Genomic DNA, 19,552 nt, shown 5'->3' on the forward strand with positions numbered 1-19,552 from the left:
TGCGCCCACATTTTTTTTTAAAACGATGTGTGTTTCTTTCAGCTGAAACAGTATCCTCACTTCATGAGGTTCTGGCTGGACGAGGATCTGCTCCAACAGATGAAATTGGAACTTTTAAAGGAAGTTGCCCAGAAAATCTCTCAGCGGGAGCGTTTCAACAAGATGGATGCGCAGGTATCCTATTAGGTCCACATGTAACACATGCGTCAAACTAGGGTAATTTGGGCAAGATATGTTTAATGATGTATTAAAGCTTATTTTTTGATTAGCACAGAAAGAAGTTGTATCATTTATTGTGGACAAGATATGTTAAGATTTCATAATTGTGCTTTATTTTGTTAAAAAATAAGTTAATGCACAAAGTGGAAAGACACATTAATTATTGTAATTGTTACCCTGTATGTGTTTTCTCTTCTCTTCTCACAAAGAGTGTACTGCTGGAAGATGAATTGTATGAATGCGTGCGAATGGCTCCATTCAGTGAAGGTAACAATTGGTTTTAATAAGCGACTGTCAAAGAGTTTATGCTGTATGGGGGTATACAGTGATTAGTATCAACTGTGCTGTTTGTTTGCTTTTCGTAGCTCTAAAAATGGTACAAAACATCAAGAAAAAACAGAAACTGATTGTCTTCTGTCCACCCATCAGTAATCCACAACCGAGGGGTGAGTCCCACCAGCCCTGTAATAGTGTCCTTTTTATACACAGCTTAACTAAAGTGAGTAATACAGGCAGAGGCAGAGTATTGGTATGAGCTTTGAGATTTGATTTCTGTTGCACAGACGAACAGCCTGAGAAACGGCAGAGTCAAAAGGGATCTTTTCCAATGGAGGCACTTGAGACAGACCAGAAAATTGACAATGGTATGAAGTGTTTGTGTGTGTGTGTGTGTGTGTGTGTGTGTGTGTAATTACGTGTATTTATTTCCCCAAGCCCTACCTAAGGCAGGTACTGTATTGTACCCCTTCCAAGCTATAATAAATTGAAGCTTTTTTTCTTGTGTTCTCTTATTCCTCCTCTACTGTCTCTCTTAGGATCAAGACAAAAAACAGAAAAACATCATTTGGAAGAGACTGCGATGGCTGGAGATTTGGATGGGGTCAAACATAGAACAGTCTCGAGTCCTCTGGATATGACCAGTGTCTCCTCAAAGGCTGACTCTGTTGTCTCTCCATTCCCTGGTACTGGCAAATGTCACAGTCCCAAAGAGACCTGCAGAAGCTTTTTTGTGCTACCAGAGTTTAGACCACCAGCCTCTCAGCACCAAAGGCCTAGAAGAACGCTGCAATTGAAACAGACAGATGTGCACTCAGAATTCCAATCTTTCTGTACTGTTTGTCCTAAAACTACTCAAACCCTGTCAGTGTTTCCCAGAGATAAATGCCCTCCAACCAGAAAAAGGCCAGCTGATACATCTGTTGAAACACTGGTCAGACCTTGCACCAGTAACCCCCAACGAGAGGAGCCTTTGCCACCCAAATGCACACGCAGCTCACTGCAGCAACACTTTCAGCCCAGCCCTGAACCAGCCTCCAAGTCCACTACTGTTCGACCCTGTGAGACCCCCCTGTCTCAAAAGGACAAAAACACAGGCTCTGAATCTGATGAATGGAACTCATCTATTGTGGATTGCACACAGTTAGCACACCTAATAGCTCTGGTTAGAGAGAGGAAGTCTGAGAGAAATATTACCACTTGCAAGTCTGCTTCAGATAATGTTGAGACTTCTACCTCCTGTGCTAACAATTCATATGAAAGTGGTGTGGAAAGAAGATGGGATTCAAACTTTGTTCAGACTAAATTGAAAGTGGCAGAAAACAAAACAAGATGGGATCAAAAGTGTCAGCAGGTTAAAGCTACAGTGTCAAAAAATCCACCATCCACTGAATCAATGGAGTGCATGTTTTCAACAACACCTCCAGTGGTCCTGGGCTATAAGAACCAACACGTCACCCCTAATTCCAACCCTTTTCTCTCTGCCAACAACTCATCTCTTGAGGGCTATTCAACAAGGGGCAACCTTTTGTTCAGAGCAACTGAAGCTGAGGCAGTCAGCACCACGTTACCTTCTGCCAGGACTGCTGACCCCAGTGAGCTACAAAACCTGAGAAGTTTCAATGCTCATAACATGTTTGGAAATGTGACCCAGCTCAAACCAAATCTCAACTACTGTGTGGCCACCAACCATAATTCAGGTCAGACATCACAGCCACAAGGTAGCACAGAGACTGACACCACTAGGGTTTGTCAGCTGCCCCTTAGGCGCATCATAACTGCCAGGACAGACCCTGCTAACCAGCAATTTATGGGCGGCTATAAAAGACAGGACCACACTGACGTGAACAGATGCATTCAGGTCGCGCAGAGTCTCTCTACAGTTGAAACCGTAAACCCCAGTAACACTCTGTCAGCTTCAGGAGCGTATGGTCAGTACAGCCAACTGGGTTATGTGAGAAATGGACAGTCATGTCACCTTTCTTCTGAGGCTGTTGCAGGTTACACAACACCAGACAAACCCCCTATTTACAATGAGAGTTTATACCAACATGAAGGGTACACTGCAAGGGGGCTCTACCCAGGCTAGATTTACCCAAAGCAGGAAGCGATCTGGTTCTGTAAGGAATCATGTGGACACAGTTTAGCAACTCCAACGCCCCCAGGATGGGTGAGCCTGGTAAAGCAGGAGCAGCACTCCGCAGCACTCCACATGGACAAGTGCAAACCTGGCTGCTGGAGGTGGCAGTGATCAATGATGCTGCCTACTTAGGCACTGTTCCGTTCACCACTCCAGCCAACAGTTCACAACGGTTAATTGACCTGAATGAATACAGTACCCAAGGATACATTCCAGTGCAGAACAGCAACAACATAATGACACACAACACTTCCCAGGCTTACCTCAGACCTCAATTCTTTCACCATCCTCCCACTGCCAACAGTGAAATCTTCACCCAGGCATCTGCAAACTCTGCTGTAAATGTGGGAGTTCTGCCTTGTTGCCACGGTTGGGAAGACATATCAAATCAGTTTGAACTCCTGAAACACCGTAGCAATGAGTTAACGATACTGTTTATATGCTTAAAACTATTGCTTTGAATGTGAACAATGAGTTTGTAAACCTTTTGTAGCTCGTTTCAGTTTTTAACATTTTGGAAGTTTTATATTCATATTCTGTTAATTTTAATACTTGTAAAATTAAGATCTTCTGTTGAGTTTGTAATGTTTGTATATTATCATAAATTCTCATGTTTTTTTTTCCCTCTGATAAAATTAGTTTACTTAAACTTCGTTTTTATATTTTGTGTTTTCGATACACAGAAATTACTGTTATTGACGTAGATCTCATTCTCCTCTAGCCTCCGCTAATATTTAGAAGAATCAAAACTTTGTGTCAATGTCCATGTACCATTTAATTGTCCATTTAGTGTATTATTCAATACAAGTTAATAAATTTTCCAAACACCGAAAAGGCTCATTTACATAGTAGTTGCATACATCTTGTTACCACAGCCTCCCTCAAGTTAAACATTTTCCTTGAATTTTTTTTTTTTAACTTTCTTTTGTCTTTCACCTTTTTATTTCTAAGACTGCTCGACAACAAATATATTTTTAGTTGTGTTTTAACAGCAGCTGTCTTACACTCTAGTCACAACAATACACTGTCACATTTTTTAAATTATGTCTATGTAGCAAAATGGTCAGCGGTGGTACTCTCACGGTGTTCAGTTCTGATAATGTTAATCTGTCCCAAACTGTGATGAACAATAATACATTCTGTAACAGCATCAGAATCATTGAAACATTTCTACATCAACGGCAGGAGTGCTGCTACTGGGTCACTCATTGTCGTCTCAGAACCTTTGGTGCGAGTACCGTGCCCATGAAACATCTCTATCTTCAAAAATAGATCAGGGCAGAAATGCACCACGGCTTTTTGAGTAGAGTGAACAGACTGACAGTGGAAACTTGATGTATTCCAAAAATGATTTCAGCAGAAGTGGGTTATAGACCGGGGCACCAAATTCGACGTACAAAATGTTTCCATGTCTCCAACTGTATAATTATCAAGCCTGTGTATTGTTGCACATGGTTCCTCCAAGTAGATGGGTCACATTTACTACCCCACATAAAAACCACCAGTGGCCTTGACGATACCTAAACCCACGTATCCGTCTGAGTGGCACATCCACTTTCCAATAGTAGAACAATGATAACTTAAGTTTCTAATTTGGCTGGAACGTGAATGTATGGGCTCTGGTTCATTATGTCAGTAGACTGGACGACACATGGACATGATATAACGCAGGGGCCACAAAGGGAATCAACTCTCCGTGCTATAATTGTACAGAGGAGAAGTCCTGTATTAAGGATTTGTCACACTAGATCAGACACAAATTGAGAGAAACCATTAATTTACAATTAGCTCCTTTAATATAAGCAAATGCTTCAGTTAAAAAGGTTTGTCTGGACACCTTTAGCCCATCTATCAAGTCATCCTTTCTCTCATGAATGACTCTAAAGGATGCTTGATTGATTCAGTTGTGTTCTTTTTACACTTTTTCTTAACTGTGTTAAGGGAGATTGAGTTATTTTCAATCTATGAAGATGAAGACTCCCCACACATAAGTTTTGGCATTAGGCTACTTCATCAGATATGGCCTTTAATATCAGTTGTCACAGGAGAGTGTTGAGGAAAAAAACCTCTTGCTCTATGGTGAGGAACAAGAAATTACAGATGCATTAACAACACTGAGCTCAAACTCAGATTTAAAGAATTTATTACAGAGTATTGAGTCAAATTAAAATGAACAACCAACAACAGTCAGCAAACAGAGTCAGAGTCTATTATTCGGCCGAATAGGGTTCAGTCTGTCAGCCTGGAAGCTTCAAGAAACTGACACAGAAGACGTTGAAATCACGGCCCTTAAATGCAGAAAGTCCAGGCAGCTGTCACGTACACAAGTAGATGGTGGGATGCATGTTGTGATGTAACTCGTACATAAACAGTTCAAACTCCATCCGCTGTTCTCTGATGCAGAGGCTTCAGTTTGTCTAAGACCAGTCATTGATTACAGAACTATTTACTTAAACAGTTAATTGAAACATACACACATGCACTCTGTCTGGACAGAGAGAACATCTTACATAATTATCACACAATTAAATACAATTTAATACACTAAATCAGAATAATAGATTAAGAAAACATGATTTCCCTTACAGAGAGCACATGATCGTCAGTGTCAAGGTCCTATGTCCTACCAGTGGACAGGCCCCGACTGTGGTTTCAGTTTTAGTGTACAAGGGTACAACTGGCAGAATGAAACCTAAATGTGAGACTTGTATTGTTGCAGAGTTAGGTTATTATCCCCATATGACTCCCACGTTAGAGGCATGGATAGAAGATTTGATAAATTATAGATGAGGGAACACATCTTCCTCGACTTGTTGGCTGAATAGTTCCATCTTGGTGACTCACAAGCCATATCATCATGGAGAGACACCTTGGGGTAGGCTAGCTGGTTGCTTGTTTAATCCCTTTTCTTGTACATTTGGAGCATCATAAAATATGGTCTTGTCTATCCAGCAATAAAGCTCATTGACCTGATAATTGTGATATTACTGTATGTTTTCTGTTCTTCATTTTACTGGGTTGTATGGGAGAGGTAGGATGCTGCCCCCTAAAGACACTGCGTCCTGGTTGGCTGTGAAGAAGCGGAAGGCTGAGTTGTATTGAGCCCTTCTTGAAGATGATCCTCCCCAGCCACACGATCCTCTGATTTCTTAGATATGTCTTTTCAGAAATATTATCCTGTCATATATCACAACCTTGCACCTCTTGAGTGGAGAAGAATGATTCACAGCATGTCGATGCTCCTTTTGAGTTTTCTTTATTTATAAAAATCAGGTATACATAGTTTGCAGCGAGAGAATCATTGAGGTCAAATTAAAAAGCCTGCAAGGGTCCAGTCGGGTCCGATTCTCCAATTCTGATTCTCCAATTCTGATTCTTCAACAATATCAGGGTGTTGTCCCAAATAAATAGGCTTATGCAAATTAACCCTTTAATATTCAGTATATCCCACTCCCAACTTTGGTTCGTTGCCAGTTAGGGTCAGTTTCAGTGTTCTCACTCCCCAATTGCTCACCCCACATGTATCACTTTATCTCTGTTCTGACATTAGGTCTTAATGAGGCGAGATGGAGCTTAGGCGACACGTTGACGTAAACCTCCTGTGTGTCCTTGAACCAGGCAACACAGAATTTGAGAGAGGCTGGAATTCGTTAAAGCACTCCCTGTGTCAATTCACACAGAGCTACAGTCTAGGAATTTGGGAAAAACCCTCTTAACCGATTATGAAATACACAATAATCCAATTTTTGTTTATTTGGTTTTCCTGATGTATATCCTTGATGATTAAAGTTTTGGGGGGTTTTTTCTTAATATTTGGTAAAGATGTCTGGCTTTGGCCTTCTGTCCCCAACACTGAGCCATTGTCCCTATGTAACAAGCCTGTGAGTCTCTGGTTAGCAGAGCTCAAGTGTTAACCATAAACACTAGGACATAGATTCTCTGTACTTTCTGTGAACTCTGTACAACCTAAATAAGATTTATGTTCCCAAAATGGGTGGATGGATGTGCAGACACAAGACCTATACTTACAGTTCAGCAAGATGGGTAACTTTGAGCCGGTGCGATGTTGACCCTGTTGTCTGTCTTTCATCATGATTTTCTCTATTCCTTTCCTTACTCTGGTCTGGCTTCTGCTTTGAAAACAAGACATAAAACAGCTTAAGCACAAAATCTACAGCTCCAAAGATCCCATGTAATCACTGTATCACTGAGCACAATGGAATAATATTTCGTTTAGCACAGAATGTCAGCAAGACCAGCATTTATTAAAGACTGATACCTACCTCCTTGTAAAATTTTTTTTTTTTTTAGCAGTTTCTCCCATGAATGTTTCCTGAACCTCAAAACACTGCCAGAAATATTTGAAGCTCAATTCACTTTAAAAAACTGTTTACCTTTTCTTATCTTGTTCTTAAAAAACCAAGACTCTAACATATTATCTCTGTCCAATGCCAAACAATGCACTTTTATGTATTACCTCTGCTACAAACAGTATGAAAACTCTGTAAAAACAGTCTTCCTCAACCAGCAGCAGGCACTCTTGCTGGCCTGCCGCCACATCTCTAACCACATATGATGACCAACAGTTAAAACCTGGGTGGCTCTTAACCTCAGCCAGATTTTTATTTAATCTACAAAGATGTACACAACACAACTGAACCATACTTTATATTGATGTACAAATCAAGAGAAGAATGTTTTCAAATTGTGACTAATTTGATTTAACAGTGGTTTTGCCTTTGTACAAGATGCATGCTGAGAATTTGTTAGTTGGTTGAAATGAGTTAAGGTGTGGTGGAATGAGCTGCTCTGCCTCTATTAGTCCACCATAGCGTGCAGTAAAGTACAGTGCATATTACATGGGCTAAGATTTGCTGTGTGGTTAAACATAAATTAATTTATGAATATGCAACATTCAAGCATAAAACTAAAATCATATAGGAATTAAAACTGGAGTTTGGCACTGAAATATATTCAGTACACTGTATATTGATCAGGTGAAAAGGCAGGACCCTCCATTAAGCCTTGAATCAAGGTGCATGATGTCATTGATTGAAAAAAAAAATTCTCAGTGTGGTGGTATGATACTTTCTGAATGGTATGGACTACTTCGGTATGTTATCATTTATACAGAACTGTGTTACTTGACGAAGAGTAGGTTTCTCAGGCTCCTAATCTTTCCTTTTCTGGGAGAGAAGCAGCTTTATCTGTCTTATCTCAGAGGAGCTCTGTGTTCAAGGACAAAATGTAGAAACTGCCGATGTCTTTGTGTGTGTGTGTTTATGCTAAAGGGGGGACAGGACTATACTTCTGGTGTTGTATATTGTTGCTTGTTTCCTCCTATTGCATAATCCGATTTAACTCAAAAGACGTCAACACTATTACTTTTGCCTTTATTCATAAATAGCTTCATACAAAAATTTCCACACAAGTGGCACCTACAGAAAGACTGAGTCAGACTCTAGTATTCACCAATGTCTCTACTAAAAAACTGGTAAAAGAGACTGAGAGTACGATATTGTATGGAGTTCACACTACACTTGTGGAATAATTATGATAATAATTCAAAAAACTTTATTTGTATAGCACGTTTCATACAATAGATGAAGGTCGAAGTGCTTTACAATAAAGAAAATGTACCATGCGCTCACATGAAAATAGACAGAATGAACAAAAAAACGGATAGAATGCCATATTAAATGTAACATAAGATGGAAAATAAAACCCACTGAATAATAAGACTAAAATAAAAATAAAGTTAAACAATAGAATACATAGAATGGATAAAATCAAGAAAAATGCAGCATTTTAAAAGGAGTGCAGCAGGAAGCAAAGTGCAAAAAAGAATTTCAGTATCAGGAAAGCCATAGCAAGTTAAAGGCTAAAGTGAAGGGATATGTTTTTAAGCTTTCCTTTCAAAAATATTAAGCGAGCTGCCCTCCTTGATATGCATAAGTAGTGTGTTCTTCCTTTTCTTTTTTTGTCGTTGGGTCAACATTGGAGAATAATATTCCAGCATTCTCTGTCTCTGTTGTCCAGTGTAATGGGAAATGTTTTATTTCTTTTTATTCATTGCTACTTATCACTGATTAAACCTGTTGAACTATGTTCTTGTAATCTAAAGGGATGCTATGTTCTCTGAATTTAGGATTGTTTGAATGAACCATTTGAACTGATTATAACAAATGAATGCTGGTCTGAACCGGCTGTACATTTGTGCAGATTCGAGGACAGAGTGTGGAATTTAACCTGTTTATCCGTGCTGACGACAACGGCTACGTGACCATCACTGTATAAAAGGATTGTCTTATAGTTGGCACGTGGGCAGACTCTGAAACCTCAGTGGTGGATAGAGTGCTGCGCCCTATTCAGCCGAATAGATAGACTCTTGTCTCTGTCTGATGATCATTGCTGAATACTGATGGTTGTTCTCTTTAATTTGACTTGATATTCTGTAATAAATCATTTGAATCTTCATAGACTTATTGTTTTTCTTTGTTCCTCACCTAAGGGCCTTTCTACCCTAACATCCAGTAAATTCACAAGCTCCATAGCTTTGGAGTCATTCTTTTTATCTATATGAATATACAGGTCTCTGTTCAGGATTAATCTATCATATCTAGTGAAACCAAATGGGCTCAGCTTTGAGAATTCCTTAAAAAATAGTGATGAATATCTTGGTGGCTGATATAATGCAACCGCTCTTTTATTTCCATAGGGTGGTTCGTATGTCGGCATAGCTACACAATCTCATCTGAGGAGCAGGGTGCCTCCTGCCTGTCTCAGGGACGGGTCAAGGAACAAAAACAAAGGAAGAGGGAATATATCTTATCTTTGTGGGGGTAACTGCCTTGCAGCTGCGGTACCTCCTTGTGCATAATTCTCAAGGGTGCTGATAATACAAGAGAAATAGCGAAGCATGGGATAATTTATGTACATTCTTCTGACAATGAGCACCTTTTAAAACTGTTTTGAGCTCAAGAGCCAGATATTGAAATTATGTAAATTCACCCAGGTCAATATCATTACACACAATCTGTGTAGAGAAAATGGTTGCAATCCCTCCTCCTTTCCTGTTTTTTTCTGTCTGACTGATAAAAAAATTATAGTTTGGAGGACAAGCCTCTTTTAACTTGAACTACATGTGCTCATGGTGAACACATCAGAACTACTCATGTATTGTAAAAAAAAAGATTTACTGCTTCTACATTTTTTTTTAACAAGACAAATTCTAAGTTATAAAAAGATTGGAAGTCCGAGTTGTGGTGGAAATTAGTGTATAATTTCCTGGTGAGAAATAAAAATATTAGATGTAGAGGCAAATAACTCCTCTATGGTGAGGAAATATAGACAACAATGAGTCTACAGATTCTAAGAATTTATTACAAAATATTAAATTAATTAAAGGAAACACACATTAAAGGAAAAATAGAACAAATGAGAAAAAACATTTTCCCATCAGAAAATCAGCAGAGGAAGATAAATCAAAAACCAAAAAAAAGGGATTAAACAAGCCAACAAACAGTCACAGCAATACTATTCAGCTGAGTAGGGACAGACTTCTTTCACTAAAGCTGGTTCAAGAGTCTGACAGTTCCTCTGGAGTTGAGTAGATCTTTTATACACGAGTTTCTTATCAGCTGGCGGTCAGTAGCCCCGAAGGCAACAATCTGTCCGCAAAGAGGCTCCTGGCCCAAGACTGCTTGGCCCATGTTTGACTAGCCAGTTCATTGGGGTCTTTCACTTCATTCTAGACAAATAACATGTCAGAAAAGCAAAGTACAGTGCTGACACGGCAAAACTCTTAATTCAAAAATACTAAGTCAAGCAATTTCTATTAAAAGAGGGAGTTTGTAAATGAGATTGCCTTGTATATCTAAGCTTGGGGACATCTTTACGAAGTCGATGTAATTTGAATTGTCAGAGATTCTTCGGTAACTTTCTTGTGTTCATAAACCCATTTCCCTGTTGTGTTTACTACGTATTCTGGGGTAAAGTATCTGTTTAAAAGTGGTGAGGAGGATGGGGTAAAATAAAGGTCTCCATGTATTTCTATAATGTCAGAAACAAAGCATCCTCTGAGTAAACTGTATATTATATAGGTAGTCAGTGATTGCACAGGATTTTTAACGTTTGTCTTCCTATTCTTGTGGGGAACCACACGGACATAATGCCTTCCTTAGCGCCTATCCCCAACCGTAATCAACACAACTAAACGCCTAACCCTAACCTCATCCCAATTCTAACCTTAAGCTTAAAAAAAACAAACAAAAAAACAAGTCTTAACCTTCAAACAGACCTTTTAAGAAGCGAGGACCCGCGAAATATTGTCCTCACGATGGAGAAATGTCCTCACTACGATGGTTTAAATCGGAAATCGGTCTTAACGAAGATAGCAATACAAGCGCGCACACACAGAAACACACACACACACACACACACACACACAGACACGTCCCGAGCACGACCTGTTGATTTGATTGGTCAAATGAGAAACGGCGCTCGCTTGCGCCGCTCACTTCTCTCCCAGTCCCCAGTGCTACAGGAAGACGAGCAGTCGATGCGCTGTCAAACCTTTGTCCGAGCTGTCCTTTTCAACGGTAACGATACTTCGTGGGTTTCAGCACTGCACGTTCAATCGGATCGATTACCTCGACCTAGCAACGAAGAGGCGAGCACTGTTTTTTTTTTTTTTTTTTTTAAGTCGGTAAGTAATCTACACAGGGCAATCAGTGTCCCGATAAGAATGATTAGGAAGGCAAGTCGAGCCAAAGCTTGTCGGTCGTTTAACCGAAGAGTTGGTCGTCATTGGACAACATTATGGGTTCATCTATCGGATGGATTAATGTCACTATTTCTGACTACGGCTGTGGTAAATGGTGGTACAGAACATATGATCTTAACACGATATAGGTAACGGTACAGTTGAGCTGTATTGCTAACTGTGACTAACTTCTTAGCGCTAACCAAATTAGCTAACGTTAATTGACGGTAGTTAAGGGTCATTAAGAATGTCAACCGTTAGTCTGGCGTCGCATAGAGAAAGTTGACGGTTTTTATTTCTTTTTTTTTTTTAAATTTTCAGCTCGACGGGGAAGTATGTTGTCAGCCAACGGCCTAGTGTCGCTAACAACAGCAGAAAGCCACAACAATAAATTAATTAGATGGAGGTTTTGTTATGAAATTAAAAAAACAAAACACTTTAACAACCTCTTTGTAGGGAGACCATTGACTTGTGTATCATGCCCGAACATACTGATAATACTACAGCTCCATCTGGTGGTTACAGTTCAATCTAGCGCTACGGTTCACAGAATTGGTGTCTGTGGTTATTTTATTTAAATATCAGGAGAACCTAATGTCCAAATACAAGTAGGATTAGACATGTACATAAAACTAAACATATACAAAACTAAACATTTTCAACCAAAGTATACAATCCGTATCCTGCAGTGTGTTGGCTGGCTGTATGCACACGTTAGCTCTAGGGACAGACATAAAGGTTGCTCACCATTAGCTTATACAAATGGCAACAATGGTAACATTACTTGTAATAATCTTGATACACTACACGGTGTTACATGTGTTGCACACTTGTCTGAGATATTTGGAATGTGACCATTTTAGTTAACTGGTGAAAAGTTTGTATACAGAATATTGGTGGAAGTGTAATATTGAAAATATTTTGGAAGTCAGTATACTTATTGTAAACTTTGGTGAGGGTAACAGACTTGCATAGATATGGATAAAGAAAATGATATGGTTAATATGATTCAGATATGAAGGTTAAAGAATACATGGAAACTGATGTGGTTGGTAGAGTACATAGAATGATGATGATGATGGTGGTTAGAGATCTGTGATAGCATTCTTATCACGGTCAGAGTCTTTGTACATTTTAGAGTGAAATTTCTTTAGCCCATGCTGGTTCATATTCTTCTTACATTATTTTTTCTTAAAGATGTTTTTTCTAGAATGCTGTATTTTTCTGACCCTCTTTTATTGTTTATTCACTGTTTAATGCTATTTTAGGGAGACACTAAAATAGTTAAGGCATGTGGACAAGAGCACACTCATTTATCCTTAGAAATAGTAATCTGAAGTGGTATTATAATTACTTAATGTAGGCTCCAACTTCAGTTTTATGCAGGTGGTGATTCTACAACTGCAGCATGCAGCCGGGTGAGGCACAAAAAGGTATGTATTTCACTCTCTGCATGTGGCCTACCATACTTAGAAAATTGAAGCATGCTTTTGTCTATTTTATTTTGTCTGATGCACTCTGTTTGTAGGGCTTTCTAGCAAAAGTGAGCTGTTTGATTCGCTGAAGGTGTATCTGAACAACAAGAACAGACTACAACCCATTATTGGTCTGTAGCAAAAAATACCTAAAGTAATTTGTCTGTATGTTGTCTGTGTGTCCTGTGTGTGTTGAAATAATTTGTCGTTTAATTTACACTCAGGCCTGGGCAGCATTATAGAATGTGTGAAGGTGGGTGCAAGCAAGAGAGAAGCTTTCTACCTGTGTGAGGTGTGTGTGAGTCGACTTAGTAAAGCTGACATGCGGAACCACATTATGGGAAGTCTCCACAGATACAACTACATTGTAAGTAGCACCGTAGAGGAATTCATGATGGCAAGTTGGTGTGCCTTGGATTGTAGGTTATTAACAGATGGTGTTTTCCTTGACAGAAAGCCTGGTATCCCCATTTAATGTATGAACGGAAAGAGAACGCTGACCTGTGTAAGATGGCCTGGCCACTGATGGAGATAGCCAAGACAATTGAGGGAAAAGAGGGAACTGGAGATATCCAGGTATGTTGTTTTGACTGTGTTTATCTTTGTTTCTAGTTTGTTCTATTGTGTTTTGGATATGAGTATTCGTAACTTTTTACATCTTCACATGAAGTTGATAGAGGTTGAAGATGCTGTATACTGGAAGATGGCAACACACAGTGAGAATGATGGTCAGTGACTAGTCTTCATCTTCTCATTTCTTGTATCTGTCACCCATTGTGTGGTTTTTTTTTTTTTTTCATCATTTCCATATGTACATGTCCCTTTTTTACTCCATGTGGGTCTCTTTCTCTCTCTAATACCACAGCAGTAACTCTGATAAATTCCTTAAGAGATGGGCAAGGGCAAGGTGAACCTGAGAGCCATTTGGAAACTATGTCTGTGCAGCTGGAGCACTATCCCATCCAATCACAGAAGACTGTATTGCTTTCCCAGAACCAATGGAGACGGTCCGGGAAATCCTTCAAGGATGGCATGATAATACATAAGAGCTCAGCACAGACTAACAAGCCTCCCCCTCTGATAAGGTCAACTGTAGTTCCTCCAATTAATTCAGAAGACGGGTTCAAAAACATCTCAACATCACAGTTAGAGAATACGCAGATGTCACCTGAACCCTCTGTGCTATCAGAGAACAGAAAGAGCTTTCTTGATTGCTACACAGGAACCAAGCCTCTTATTGGTGAGCACGGATCAAGAATAGAAACAGTTTGTGCTGAAGTTACGGAAAATGTATTTAAACATGATGAAAAAACACATTTTGGTTGTGGTAAAAGACAATTCTGCACTTGTTGTTATGCACTGATAGCATTTAAAGGACTAATCTGACATTTTGGGAAATACGCCTATTCTGCTCCTGGCCAAGAAATATTACAGCACATAACCCCCCATAACTGCATTTAGAGATGCTGTTAGGTGGGGTTTCTTTTTACCTTTGGAAAGAGCCAAGTTAGCTGTTTCCCCCCATTTCCAGTGTTTGTACTAAAGCTAAGCTGGCTGTCAGTTGGCTTCAGCTTCAAGCTTACTGTACAGATATTAGACTGTTGACCTTTTTATCTTACTTGGCAAGAAACCAAATAAGCCTATTTCAACATGTCAAACAATAATTTTAAAAAGAGGCTACTTACATATGTTTACAACAGGTCTTGTCCACGTGGTTGAGTGTAGGAGTGAAGATGGCTGCACATACATTTTTTTATGCCACTGCTGCCGCATCAGATCCAACAAAAAGGACATAATTGATCACCTAACCAGCTCTTCCCATCTCCTCAACTACTTGGTCAGTTTATGTGTTTGAAATAAACAAAAACAAAAATCCTTTACCATCATCTTTTCAAAGGCTGTAAAGAAACTGCTATGAGTAAGTTTTAAGTTCACTGAAAACGTCTGTGTGTAGATGGAAACTCATCCTGAGCAGGTGGAAGTAATGTCAGCAGATATTAATGACAACTGTCAGTTTCTCATATCACTGGCCAGGAAAGTGGAGCAAGAAGAGGGCAGAGGAGTGCTGAAGGTAACACATTTACTATTCTGCACAGTTTATCTTTCTTTGTTTATTCTAGGCGTAAAATGACTTGTCCTTCACCAGGAAGGTTTTGACTTTACTTGTACTCGTCTGTTCATCAGTTTTCAAACATCTTATGTTCCCAGGTGGTAAACCTACCAGAATCACTATGTATCCCATTGACATGCAAAAGTTACCACTGGTGTAAGTACAGATTCATGTTCTTTGTTTGGCCTTAAACAGTTCACCTCTTTGAGGACTGACTTATGATGTAAGTATAACCTGTATTTTACTCTCTGTCCCTTCACATTATTACTCCATGGTTTCATGTCTCAAAGAGGTGGTGTAATATTAGATGATGTGCATACAAGTGATACTCGGCAAGGTCTCCAGTTTGAAATGCTCACTATAGAAAATATAGCCACAGTAAGCACAATAAATCCAGGGTGACAGTCTTTGTTCTCTGCAATAGAGCAATGTAGGAGCTTTAGCAGCCACCTTTTACAGTACAGGAAGTGAGTTTTGATTGCAAGTTTGTCAAGAGCATGTTTGTTGATATACAAATTTATACTTTGGGTATTAAAAAGACTATTTTGTTTTATTATTCACCCATTTGTACCTTAATTCTTTATTCACTTTAAGCTCCATAAATCACCTATCTTACCTGTGTTCAACCATTTCAGTGTTTCAAAGACACTATTTTGAACACTTCACTTGCTCTTTAAGCCAGTGCGTTTTTCATTGCAAAGGCTTATGTTTGTATTTTTTCTTTGTATACCCCATGTATTGGGCTTCTTCATTTCAAGGTATGAAGATGCTGTGTAATGGATGGACGCGTACTAGCACCCAAAAAAACAAAACTGTCAAAGGTGTGTGTCTTTGGAAGCTACTGTTTACTTGAAGGGGGGCAAAAACTTATGTTTTTTTTTTGTTTTTTTTTTTTCTTTAAATGATGAAATATTTTTGTAATTTTGTGTTGCTTTTCAACCTGTCTCTGTACGATTTTACACTTTTTGTTTAGGGCCGAGCGTGAACAAGACCTCAGTTGAAGGCATACCAGATAAAAATGCTGTAGTGCTGTCAAAATGGGCAAAAAGGATGACAACAAAGAGGAAGATGAGAAAAGGGACTAATACTGTGTTCAAGGTAAGCTTGCCTCTTACCAAAGGTTCAGTGCTGCTGGAGAGGATGTCTTTCAGCAAGGACAACCGCCCGATGTCATATTCACATTCATCGACCTCAGACCTCATTCCATTGCCAAAGTCCCAGACAGAGGACAGTGAGTTGGATGCTGGATCATTTGCAATTAACCATGCTGAACACACCTCAGTGTGTACAACCTTACAACTTCAGCAAGACCTCTATAGTGGAGATGCAGAGGGTGGTCAGTACATGGGACCAGGGAGAAACTTCACAGTAACTCAGTATCAAGATGTGGATGATTACTCCAGTGATAATGAATACTTCAGCCAGCCTGAAGACATTGCTGGGACAAAAGACCAAAAGGTTTATGAGGAAAGGAATTACGACAGACAGCAGGATTCTCAAGAAAGATCAAGTAAGAACTTTAATATGAAGTTGACAAATGAAGACCTACAAAAACAAAATGAAGGGTTGTCGACTGCTGTGTCCCACACTTGGGACTTGTCATCTTATAACTCTTACAGACGTGAGAAGGGTTACACTGAGCATTGGTACAGTTCAGCTTCACAGAGTAAGGTTGGCACAAGAGTGGAAGTTTCAAGAGAAGAGAGACCGAAGGAGATGAACTCAGATGTTACTCAACGTTATTACCAACAACAGCCCCAAAATCAGTACATGGCACCAGATCATACAAGTCTTCAGACAGGCAGTGTGTGGCATCACAGTTTGTCTGGTGAATTCACTCCTCATTTAGATGCTTCTAGGATCAACATGCATCCTCACTCAGGAGATGTCCTTGCTCACAGAGACAGCATTGCACAAGAGCCTAGAATACACTTTCTCGATACTGAACAGAGGCAATTGCAGCCATACATGGAGTTCACCCCTAGCCGTGTCCAGACGACTCCACAAAGTTATATAAAACCTGTGGCCTATCAAGCCATTCAAATAGGCCACGGATTGATGTCTGACCCCAACTACAGTAATGGACCTAGGATGAACCCTGACCAGCGCTTTCCTCATCCAGACAGCAGCAGTGGTGGTGGTGGGGGTATGCCCCAGTCAAATGTTTTCATCCCACCTGTGCAAGCTCTGTGTTATGGAACCCTCACTGATCTCAATTTCAGAGACTAACAGGTTGTCAGGTTTGATGATTTCAAGAAGTGTAGCTAGACCAACTCCATTTATGCTTTCATATCCCAATTTTAATTCTGCATAGATTGCCACACCTCATGTAGACCACCGTTCTACTCAAGGGAGTGGTTTTGACATTGAATGAATCACACTTAAATGGTGCAGCATGGGTTAATCGTGCTGTTTTTTTTTTTTTTTTTTTATAATTTTCCTCTAAAATAAATGTATCTGGTTTTTCAGAAATGGAAGTCCCTTTAATGGAGGGATGTCTTGTCTGTAGTGAAACAACTGTCATGGCTACTGAGATCAGGATTCAGCTCTGTCCCCGATCACTTTCAGTTTCAGCATTATTTTATATGATAAAATGTTTTGTTTTTTTTATGTCAAACTGACAGGGTTTTTGCATTTTTATTCATGAAAATTTTAAAACATAAGATTTTGGACCATTAGAATGAAATCAGTCTAGATTGTGACTTTTTTTTTTTTTTTTTTTGGACATGTTTGGAGATACCTGTGTTATAGGTGAAAGAGTAGCTACTATATCATCCGGTTACATTAAAAACAAACGCTAGTGCTTTTTGATTTAGAATTTAAGATATTTATAATGATACCCTGTGTTATTCTTATTTGAGAATTATAATAGGGACTTGGGCCACACAAGCAGAACTGGAGATTAAGAGACCATTTAAAGGGAAAGTTTTTGGATTTTATTGACATATTTCTAGGTGTCACATGCATCCTAACCCTAACCAAGTTAGAGTGAAAAAACATGCTAGCTAATATTAAGCATCAAACTTTTTTAGCAGCTGGCTGTTTTTCAGCATTTTATAAATTGCATTAGTTCAGAGCAACAGCAGTGACATTAACCTTTTCAAATAACACAGACTGTGGTTTGTGGTTGTCACTAAATAAAGTGAACTTCTAAAACCTTTGTGCCAATGCCACTGCATTTATGTATAAACTGAGCCAGAATAACTCAGAAGAATTTGCTATAAAATTCATTAAATGTGTGATGGCTCACTTAAGGTTTGTACTTGAGTGAATTTGCTCAACTTTTGAAATAAGTGTTAATGTGAAATGTTCAAATGAAATCAGAAATGTGCTGATTAGCCAGTTACTTAATAAAGCACTGCTGGTGTTATTTGGATGATTTTACCCCTTTTGCTGTTTTTTTTTTTCTCGTTTTTTTTTTGGTTGCACCCCTGAAGATAGTATAGATGTGTTGACTATGATGTATAATCAAATGATATGAGATCAAATATAGATTTCACTGTTAGGTGGAGTTCATATGTCTTTAAGCATAGACATTGTAAAGTTCTTTCAGTTTTTGAGTTGTGGGTTTTGGTTTCAGTGTAAGGTGACATTGTAAGATGCCTGTAATTAAGTTACTGAGATGTGTTTTGAGTCTGTTGTAATTAAGTTTCAAGGCTCAGCAGAACCTCTTAACCCATTTATTCAACCTTTGGCCGAACTCGGCTCTTTGTGGTACACCAGCATTGTCCAAGTCCTCTAATGATCCACTGAATCCATCATAAAAAGGAAATCATGCTTATATATTTTGACATACCATGACCAATGTAATTGTACTTAAACAACTGTCATTCAGTACCAGGTTAAACTACCAGCAATCAACTTTTAAAAAAAAATCCAATAAAGGTATCACTCAATAGAGGTACACTAGGTTGTTATAAACAAGATTTGGGAAACGATGTAAGTGATGAATCTATCACCATATAACAATGGAAGGCTACAAAACAGATGTTGTATTCGTCTTGTCAACTGGTGTAAGAATGCAAATGCATATTGATGTGGTACATAAATGAGCTCTGTAAATTTGCAAATGTCTTAGTTTTCTCATTTAGGAGGTTGAATCGTGTCCTCCTTCCCTAAATCTATTGACTACATTAGAAACTGCTATTTGCATTATAACAGAGGGGAAACGAATGGTGAATAAGGATGTGCAGTCTCTTAAATTGGACATTTAAACATTAATAATTAAGATGGAAATAAAGGTTAACATTAAGAGAACTGAAAGTTGATTTTATGAGACTGCAGACTCAGTGTAACTGCAAAACGACAGTGAAATTCAACACGGAAATTTTGTCCACAGTGATGAGAGAACATTTAAAGCAAATAACCTTACAGTAAACGTACAAGCATTGCTTTATTTCATGTCCTTACTTTTGCAGAAACTGCAAGGTTGAATTACTTGCGTTCAAATAAACCTGAAAAAATTATCACGACCTACGTGCGAAATATCTGATTTACGAGAACTAATGCTTAGTCTTAGATATCTGCCAGGCGGATTCTAGTTATAGTAAGTCTAATTTCCATCTGAC

At 39.0% G+C, this 19,552-nt stretch overlaps 2 protein-coding genes and 1 long non-coding RNA gene across 8 annotated transcripts in view; 2 read left to right on the forward strand and 1 right to left on the reverse strand.

Annotated features, from left to right (window-relative positions):
* The window catches only part of LOC120786131, a 41,200-nt gene extending 36,372 nt beyond the window's left edge, over positions 1-4,828 (forward strand). For 2 of the 3 annotated variants that reach the window (XM_040121300.1, XM_040121302.1), the window contains exons 44-48: positions 43-174; positions 429-486; positions 585-665; positions 783-863; positions 1,035-4,828. In XM_040121300.1, the coding sequence (XP_039977234.1) occupies positions 43-174; positions 429-486; positions 585-665; positions 783-863; positions 1,035-2,584 (1,902 nt within the window). In that variant the 3' untranslated portion in view covers positions 2,585-4,828. The remainder of the gene's footprint in view (positions 1-42; positions 175-428; positions 487-584; positions 666-782; positions 864-1,034) is intronic. The other variant, XM_040121303.1, reaches the window with a different exon arrangement.
* On the reverse strand, positions 4,768-11,038 carry LOC120786133. The gene is made up of 3 exons (XR_005706659.1): positions 10,935-11,038; positions 6,665-6,768; positions 4,768-5,052 (listed from the first exon to the last, which is right to left on the reverse strand). It is a non-coding gene; the product is annotated as an uncharacterized LOC120786133 (long non-coding RNA).
* Positions 11,039-11,326: 288 nt separating this feature from the next.
* Positions 11,327-19,383, forward strand: si:ch211-199g17.2. Of its 4 annotated transcripts, none has more exons than XM_040121305.1 (12): positions 11,327-11,342; positions 12,776-12,832; positions 12,928-13,005; positions 13,099-13,241; positions 13,328-13,450; positions 13,545-13,602; positions 13,740-14,114; positions 14,575-14,711; positions 14,829-14,945; positions 15,083-15,140; positions 15,743-15,805; positions 15,958-19,383. In XM_040121305.1, exons 2-12 carry the CDS (start codon positions 12,808-12,810, stop codon positions 17,211-17,213), a joined length of 2,433 nt encoding a protein of 810 aa, XP_039977239.1. In that variant the 5' UTR covers positions 11,327-11,342; positions 12,776-12,807; the 3' UTR covers positions 17,214-19,383. The 4 variants fall into 4 exon arrangements, with proteins under 4 accessions (XP_039977239.1, XP_039977238.1, XP_039977240.1 ...); XM_040121306.1 differs by lacking the exon at positions 11,327-11,342 and adding an exon at positions 11,378-11,507; XM_040121304.1 differs by lacking the exon at positions 11,327-11,342 and having other exon boundaries at positions 11,377-12,832.
* Positions 19,384-19,552: the final 169 nt, after the last annotated feature.

This window comes from Xiphias gladius, chromosome 24, assembly GCF_016859285.1.
Source record: "Xiphias gladius isolate SHS-SW01 ecotype Sanya breed wild chromosome 24, ASM1685928v1, whole genome shotgun sequence".
NCBI lineage: Eukaryota > Metazoa > Chordata > Actinopteri > Istiophoriformes > Xiphiidae > Xiphias > Xiphias gladius.

Excerpts from the sequence above, each read along its gene's own strand:
- si:ch211-199g17.2 (XM_040121305.1), top strand. The coding sequence starts at position 12,808 with ATGCAGCCGGGTGAGGCACAAAAAG. Across the intron at positions 13,006-13,098 it reads CAGACTACAACCCATTATTG|GCCTGGGCAGCATTATAGAA; the intron begins GTCTGTAGCAAA and ends ATTTACACTCAG. Across the intron at positions 14,712-14,828 it reads CCCATCTCCTCAACTACTTG|ATGGAAACTCATCCTGAGCA; the intron begins GTCAGTTTATGT and ends GTCTGTGTGTAG.